At 41.1% G+C, this 8,777-nt stretch overlaps 1 protein-coding gene across 1 annotated transcript in view; it reads right to left on the bottom strand.

Moving 5' to 3' along the window:
* Positions 1-3,003: 3,003 nt before the first annotated feature.
* The window catches only part of LOC119646570, an 86,417-nt gene continuing 80,643 nt past the window's right edge, over positions 3,004-8,777 (bottom strand). Inside the window, exon 5 of the mRNA XM_038047061.1 lies at positions 3,004-4,703. Coding sequence (XP_037902989.1) covers positions 4,008-4,703 — 696 coding nt within the window. The 3' untranslated portion in view covers positions 3,004-4,007. The remainder of the gene's footprint in view (positions 4,704-8,777) is intronic.

Here is an 8,777-nt window from a genome sequence, read left to right as displayed (position 1 = left end):
GTGCAAGAATGAATGAACCAGTAAACAATCAAAGATAATAAAAGAGCCATGTAACTAGAAATTAAGATAGCTCTAAGATCCCGCCTATCACGTGCTTTCTATTATATTAAATACATTTTTTATACTTTCTTTCTTCTATTTTTTTAGATATTGTCCCGTTCACAAGTGGGATCGACTCGTCGTGATCGGTTACGTGACCATACCATCGAAGCCGCCTCTTTCGCAATCTTTCCGCGATCGGTGCAACTCCAAATCGATCGCAGATATCCTCATTTTTGGATGTGATCAACGGGTGCCATGTCACTAGTCCAACGCAACATCTTCATTGCCATTACCGCAAGGCTCCGTTCGTTGTCTTTTATAGTCGGCTAACACTCAAAACCATAAAAGGCGACTGGGCGGACGGCACTGCGGTAAATTTTAGATTTGAGACGTACGTTGGTAGGTCGATCACATAGAACACCAGTTGTGGAACGCCATTTCATCCAGGTTGCGCTAATGCGGAAAGCATTTTCATAACCTAGTTCTCTATTGGACGATAGCATTGACCCGAGGTATTTAAATCGATCAGTTCTGGGCAGGTCACTGCCGCTGACAGTGATTGTGCTGTTTCATAGGGATCAGTTCTCAAAAATTCCGCTTTATTCAGATTCAATCTGAGAGCGTGTTGAATGAGGCGATCTTTCCATGTCTGGACAAGTTGCTCGGGGTAATTTTTGCTGTGAGACGCCAGGAAAACATTATCTGCATAAAGCTGTGTAGGGCTCTGAATGTTCGGTGTCTCCTGTAATAGTGCCCATAACAATACTAAAGAGAAGGTACTTCCTTGATGAACACCAAGACGAAGCGTTTTTGATATAGCCGAGACACTTCAAACTTTATTTTTCGGATCGTGGGTGAGTAGTTAAACCCAGCCAATGAGTTCTTCTGATACTAGGTGTCGCCATCGAGCATACAAGGCTAGTTCATGTGGCACACGGTCAAACGCTTTCACCAGATCTAGAAATGCAATATATATAAAGTGGGCGATGGTTACCACGGTGTTTCGCCAAGAGTAACCTCGCAGCGTATATTGCGTCAGTAATTCCGCAGTTCTTGACAAACCCAACTTGATTAACGATTATTTAAACGAATTTGTGAATACGGTTATTAAGAATACATTCAGAAATCTTGATGGTAAGGGACGATAATTTGAACATTCTGCTGGACGACCTCTCTTTTTGCCATATTGAAACTGCAACTTAGATGGTGTTTTACCTTCCTGAATAACCCGAATGAAGAATTCACTGAGCCACGGTGTTTGGTCCAGCACTTCGCATTCCAGAGCTCGGATGCGATGTGATCAGGTCCAGTTGCTTTCCCCAATTTCATTCGTTCTATTGCTTCCTCGTCTTCAATGACACTGGCAAGTGGAATGGTTCCAATTCCCGGCAATAATTGTGGAAGTGAAGGATGGACAAATTCTTCAGTTGAAATTTGCTCGAAATATTCCTGTCATCTATCCGTCGCGGCTCGGCGGTCGGTAAGCAAAGTACCGTTCTTGTTTTTAACGCAACAAAAGTGTTCGTTGCCCTGTGCGCGTTCGTCTCGGCTTTTGATAAGTCGATGCAGATCTCTCTCGCCATCCCAAATGTCCGGTTTACCGTAATGATCTTTGTAATAAAACACTCGAGTGACAGCGATCGCTTCCTTTGCTGCCCCGTTGGATTTCTTGTAAATTGGCCAATTAGCTAGCGTTTTACCGTCGAGAATTTTATGGCAAAGGGTCTCTTTTCACGGACTTTTATTTCGGCATCATCATTCCAAAACCGGGCATCCCGGATGAAGAATCGCTTGCCTGATTTGGAGACGCCGAGGGTTGCATTGGTCACTTTGTTGATGATGTTTTCAACTTGGCTTCACGATTCTTCCACATTCGAAATGCTCGGTAAACGCGTAAGTGAGATCATTTCTTCTTTCTTGTCACGATGGTGGCTTGATAATCAGCAATCATCAAGAACGACTTTGCAATCAATGACGATGGTAAAATGTCGATAACTTATGAGAATAGACTCAATTTGCGTTTTACTGTTCCCACTGCAAAAAGTACTAAGATGAGATAATCGTTTGTTGAACTGTGCATTCATAATTACAAGGTCATTGATGTAATCGACTATATGCTTGCTATCCTCGTGCTCCAAGCGCTTTTCTCCTATGGCACCTATATCGCCATTAAAGTCGCCTGCAATAATGACATACTCATTAGCGGCACGTTACAGGTTTTTGCATCGAGAGGTTGCCAAAAAGTATCCTTTTCGGCATCAGATCGGTCTGTCTGTGATCAACGGATATATGTAATGGTGAGCTTCATCACCCGGTCATCAAATTATTCGACTTCTTGAATGACATCACGGAAACCCTTAGAGTGCCAGCACCGTATTGAGTATGTGGGCTACCACGCTTTTGTCACCAGACCATCGAGTTTCTTATAGAACACAGATATAAATGTGCCTTTTTGGAGAGGCTTTTGAAAATTCCTCGGTCTTTCGAGTAAGGGTGCCAATATTTAGAGTACAGACACGTGTTTCCTTCCCTCGGACTAATTCAGTTACGTCCTGACGTCGTCTTAGCGCCAAGAATCATTGCCCATTTCTCTACAGCCCCCATCCCATCCTGCCGCGTGGACTGAGGTGAATGCCCTAACGTCTTTCCGAGGCTTGTCACTCAACCCGGCCATTTTGTTTTCAACGGCATTAGATGCTTCATCGATTTGTCGCGGGACATCAAGAGAGATCAGGTAGGATTTAGCATAGATGAATAAGTAACTACACTTTATTTATATCTTTCCCTGATCCCAAAACTTTTTTCCTGATGGTAGTTACTGGTTCCTGGTGGTTGTTACGGATATTAGATCATCTGTGATCATTTCTGATAAATAAGTCGTAAAATTTCCTCTTATTTCGAGAGAGGCATGTCCTTCTAGCTTACGCAGAACACAAATGTTCAAAGTAGCAATAAACACAATTTCATTTTTTATAAAAATTGCAACACGGTTACATCATTTTATTTCGTCTCTTATCTTTATACTACAAAACAATAAATAAAACGTACAATAAATAAATAGAATAATAAATAACACAAATTCGATGAATTATTTCCATATGTTATAAAAGTGCAATGGAGTGTGTTATTTCTTGGAACTTACGCTAAAAATGATGAAAGAGTATTCTGAATTCGATGATCTCAAAACATGCCTGTGAAAATTTCCACATTGCAACTTGCCTGAAAATGTAAGTTTGAAGGTTCCATTTTGTGAACATTTCTTACGGCCTAAACTAGCGTTTTCCAAAAATTATCAACTTCAAAATATTTTTCATTTATATGTAACCTACGAGTATGACGCCGCCGACAGCACCTGAAAACATAAGCTACCGCATTTCATAAAAGTGCCTAAAATATCTATTTAATATGGTAATTTTGTATCTATATTACTTTCAGTTAATTTCAATGAAGGAACGTCTCCTTTTCTTAGCGTTTGATTTCAAAGTTTAGATTGAGGTGGCGTAATTCAGTCGATTGATTTTAAATTCGTTTTAATCGTGCTCCAACAGTCCGCTATCTTTAATTACGATATCTTATTTTGTTGTCGATGTCACAGGAACAAATATTCCCAGAGCGCAAACAGCGTCTGAACCATTACAGTGCAATAACTCCAACTTCCTCATCTCAGTTTCATATCATGGAATCCAAACCTATTGAGTTTCAATCCACTAAGCAAGTAGATATCCTTCCGACATGCAATTTTCTTTGGCAAGTTAATTTATAGAAGCTCTAATATGTACGTAATTCATTTTTCAAGGCACACAAGGGTAGTGAATCAGTTCAATATCGATGGCGAATGTGTACGATGTGGCTGGTAATTTGGAATTATTACTTCGTGCGCAAATGGAAAGCGGATAGGCACGTAATAAAGGTATTTATCAAAGGCGGGACAGAGGGGTTGGGATTATAATTGCCTGATAAATTGTTCATTTCCTTTTCGGCCAAAATCGGTTGGGCTGGTAGGGATACCAGCTGTAAGGCTGTCGGATTGGTTCCAAAGCGGGGGCTGGCTGGTAATAACTTTGTTGTGGTACCTCGAAAACCTCCGCATCGGGATTAGTGGGAGCTCCTTGGTCAGCCAGCATATGATTTACTTCGATATCGTTGGAAAGGTCAATTGGGACACTTTGGAAATCGTCAATGCTGTTTGTTTCGTGATTTGTATGCCAATCTTGGAAGCTATCCCATTCAGTACGTTCAGCGGTGGGTTCGTCGAGGTTTGAAGAGGCAGTCTCCTCTTCATCTTCATCTGAAAATTCACTGTGGAGGGGCGAAACGTAGCGTTGCTTTGGTACCTTGTTGTCTGAAAGGGGTTTGAAGGATGCATCGATTTCAGCCGGCTTGCTTTCTTCTGATGAGATTGGACTGGGTTTGTTTGCATCTTTTAGCTCCAGCTTTTCCAATTTCTTCTCCCAACTGTCATCGGACTTTTTCGATTTATCGAAAATATTTTCACTTTCGAGTTTCTCCTCTTCGAATTCACTTGGGCTATGGGTGGTTGTTTCCGCTAAATTTTCTTCATCTTCAGATGAAAATTTAACTGTTGTTGTTGGTGAATCGTGCAATTGAGTAGAAGTAGTAGTGCTCTGTGCAAAATAGAAGTGGAAGAGGTAAAAGTTGTGCTATAAAATAGCTTTGTGATTTGGTAGAAAAAGTGATGGAATATAATAGACAAGAGGATTAGTATTAGAAATGTGTTTATTTTACCGATCCGCAAAGGAAATTATGTACAAGTCATGTTAAGAGCTACCAGCTATTTGGGATGTAAATGTAAATGAAGAGAATTACTTGGAGGAAATTATTATGACAAGAAATAGAAATATGGCCTTAAAAAACAACTAATTTGGAAGTCGAAGAATCTATAGAGCTGATATCGAAAACTTTTCCAGAAAGTACTTAGAACTTCGCATTTAAGATAGTACTTAATCCGTTCGTAGAGTTGAATCTTTATATTGGTGTCATGTGCCCCATAATGTCAACGTTTCATTCCATATCGCTCGCTTGTCGTGTGAAATAGGGTAACATCCATGTGGAATAGTTACGAAATGCATTCACGGGGAAGATCACTCATTTTCAGAATTGTTTTCGGTAGACAGTAACAAAAGGATCCTTCTAAAGAAGTGAAGAGTTCTAGGAAAATGTCTATTTAAAGTTGGTATAATAAATATTGATTTTAATTTAGGAAAAAACTGTGTGACGGTTAAATTCACAATCCAGTTCTTTGGCGTCTAGTTATCATTTGATAGCTTCAGTTACAACCGCCCTACCTTTTGCAAGTCGATAAATAACGCTATATAGTGGCCATCATAGAATAGGTTACGAAGAAGACCGACTAACTTCTATCGGCAGAGCAATGATACCTTTGCTGGTAAATGCTGTTTGCAAGTAACATCGATAGCACTACTACCTAATTGTGTCTTCACATCCTTGAAGTTATATGCGCTAGTTTACTACCTTGAACTTCTAATGAAAGTTCCTAACGAGGAAGAATGCAAACAAATATTCTGCAACTTGAATCGACATGAACTGTCATAAAAAATGATTAAAGGGAATAACAATTGGTAGGCTAGCCTCCTAAATTTTTCAAAACTTTACCGCTACTGAAGCGCCAACAAAGCCTCTGGCAGGAACTCGGGCTATCGAGAACCGATTATGATAGTAACGACAATGGTGGGAAGTTTCTGGATATTTCTACAGTTTCCACGGTGTCGTCATCGGTGGCACGGAGCTTGCCATAAGGTCAGTTAGGTTTCAACTGACCTACGCTGCATGAGCAATCAGATTGACCATTTCACGATCAGCTGTAGATTTTGTGAGATTTTCTTTCCGGATATACAACAATACAGGACTGACGTAGAAATCGAAAAAGATCACCTTCTGCGCCCAAAACTTCTCGCAGGGTTAGAGAGCTACAACCACAAGTTCTACAATGACCGAGCATTGAGCAGCCATTTAAAATTCTCTTTCTTGGTAACGCAGTTGATTAGTCACGTCCCTATGGGTAGGTCTAAGATCTCGCTGACTACGGAATCAATGAAGATACGGAATTGAAGGTTCCATTGATCCCTGCGAGTGATGGAATCGAACTCTGATACCGTGTAAAATTCTGGAAACTTGGAGGTAGGGTGCGCCATGGCAAAACGGATTTTGTTATTGCGCTGGTCAGGAAAACAGTGGATGCCGCAGAACGCAATGATTTCAGAAGTGCATGCCCTATCACAAAAGGGCTTAAATGTGGCCACAAATCTTACTATCGTTCTGAGAGGGTTTCCGCTCCAGATACTCCTATATTAATCACATCAACACTCCATGGACCATTTTGAAACAATGCATGAAATTTAGATCTTCGCTTCGTCTTCATCGATTTCAAAAGAGCTTTTGATAGCATGAACAGGGAGTAAATCTGGCGTGCTCTACGCAGGAGCAGTATCCCGAAGAAACTAATGGCTATTATCAGAACAACATATTATGGATGCAGCGGTGGAAAATGTCACGTGTTGAATCGAGGTAAAACTGGAGGTCCAAATCGGAGTCCGCCAGGGTTGCATTTTGTCACAGAGAGGCAAGTAATGATAGATTAAAGATAAACTCCAATAAAATCATAGTTTTCAATTTAACGGGTCATCGTATCTTCACTGTCTGCGCTAATGAACAGAACGTCGATCTCTTTATATACCCAGGAAGCGTTATTTCCGCCGATGGTGACACCGAACTCGCTCCCTAAAATTTGTAAATGCAGTTGTATCAACACTAAGATCAAGATGAGACTGTTTTACTGTTACTCGGCAGTAATTAGGTCATGCATTAAGGAGAAGTGACAATTGCATTACGCGCTATGCCATGCGATGAAACTCTTACTGTTCCAAATTGGGTGTAGGGTGGGTCGCCCCAAGAACACTTCGCCCAGAACAGTGGAGGAGGAGTGTGGGGGGTCTCGAGAAGTCCTGGTGTTACTGAAACCCATTTCAGTGAATCGCAAACAATGGCACATAGGTGTGAGTGGAGCGCTATACCCCACAAAACGGTAAATGGCAACCATCCATAAATCACCATCCTGCACTGTTGAAACTGCTTGCGGTAACAACTTGTTAACCAACTTCTAATGCTTTTCAGATAGTAATGCTCAACCCCATGCTTAAACATGATCATATCCAGATGGCAGTATTTTCAGTCATGTCGATCCAATGAGAAATGACAGAAACCCGTATCGCAGAAATTAGGACTTTCTGCGGAAAAACCTGGAAATCTCACAGCCTTCTAAGGTGAAAGAAAAATTAAGGTGAAGATACATTCTGCCATGGATTAGATTTCACAAGAATTCGCTGGAAATGTCACGATTATGCGTCCGACGACACGAACGCGCTTGAATCTACTTTCGGGTTAAAAATTATGTCTTTAACTGCAGCTAATTTACTATATCTTCATTCTGCCCGCGACTAAAATTCCGTCCATCCTCATGTCTACGTAATTTAGAAGTATGGTATGCCACATACCTCCTTCGTTTGTCATCATTCCATAGCAACTGTATATAATTGAGCGTTAAGCCCATCATCACCCTCATATATAGCTCAATTTAAAAGTGGTCGATGTTACGCCATATGATGATGACTATTACTTTCGCTTTCGTCTTTGCTTCGTTTGTAATTACAACTAATACTACCTTTGGCATTATCTACAAAAGCGGATAGTTGAAGATTTCGTGTATGTCACAGTTGTATGTAATGTTTCGCAATAAGGAAGGCAGCACAGAGGCCTAGAGGATACATGTGGAGAGAATATAGTTTCAACTCCATCATCATGTTTATACCATTGCCGTCTTCTTTTCATGCTTTTGTCTTGAAAAGCTATTGGATGGCCGAGATAGGATCAGTCGTAGACATGGACTTCCCAGTTGGATGACGCACTCCCTACATCCACATATTTATAGCCAATCCTATAATAAATCGCCTATACTGATGACATCTGTTTGCTCTCTCCCCCATGTCATGGACCTTGGTCAAATGGCTCTGGATTTGGAAAAAGGGACACGTAGAATTGGACTGAAGATATACACCAACAAAGCCAAGGTTATCGATCTGACAGTTCATCGCATTCTAACTATCTGGATTAATGACAAGAGCACGAAGGCGTCAACAAATCCGCATATCTAGCATGATTTCTGCGGAAAGTTTCATCGGACTTGGTGTTGTTCGACCCATTAACAGTACTACATCTCCTTTCGCTGCCCTGTCTGAAATCTGGAAATGCAGTCAAGACTAAGATCAAGTTTCGACTCTACTTTGCTAGTGTTCTTTCTATGTTGCTATGTGGGAGTAGCACATGGAAAGTGAACTCCACTATTACTCAAAAGAACCAAGCTTTCATTAATACTTGTTTGCGTCATATCATGGCTGGGATGTCACTATCTCAATGGCCTGGCACTGTGGTTGGAAGACGGAGATGACAGTGGATAGGTAACACAATTGCATAGTGGGCTACGCAATGCAGTGGAATCCACTCTCCTAAGATGGCCGACGAGTAGGTCGTCTCAAGAGCACTTGGCACAGAACAGTTGGCGCGTCTCGTGAAGTCATGGGAGAACGAAAGGGCATTTTCAGTAACTGCGAACGATAGCGGGTATGTGTGGTTGACGCACTATATCCCACCAAGAGAAGAAAGGCAACTATATATTTTTAATGAATTGTATGGTTTTCATT

This window comes from Hermetia illucens, chromosome 1, assembly GCF_905115235.1.
Source record: "Hermetia illucens chromosome 1, iHerIll2.2.curated.20191125, whole genome shotgun sequence".
NCBI classification, from domain to species: domain Eukaryota; kingdom Metazoa; phylum Arthropoda; class Insecta; order Diptera; family Stratiomyidae; genus Hermetia; species Hermetia illucens.
Note: the sequence above shows the minus strand (reverse complement) of the source record. Positions and strands in the feature narration are given on the sequence as shown.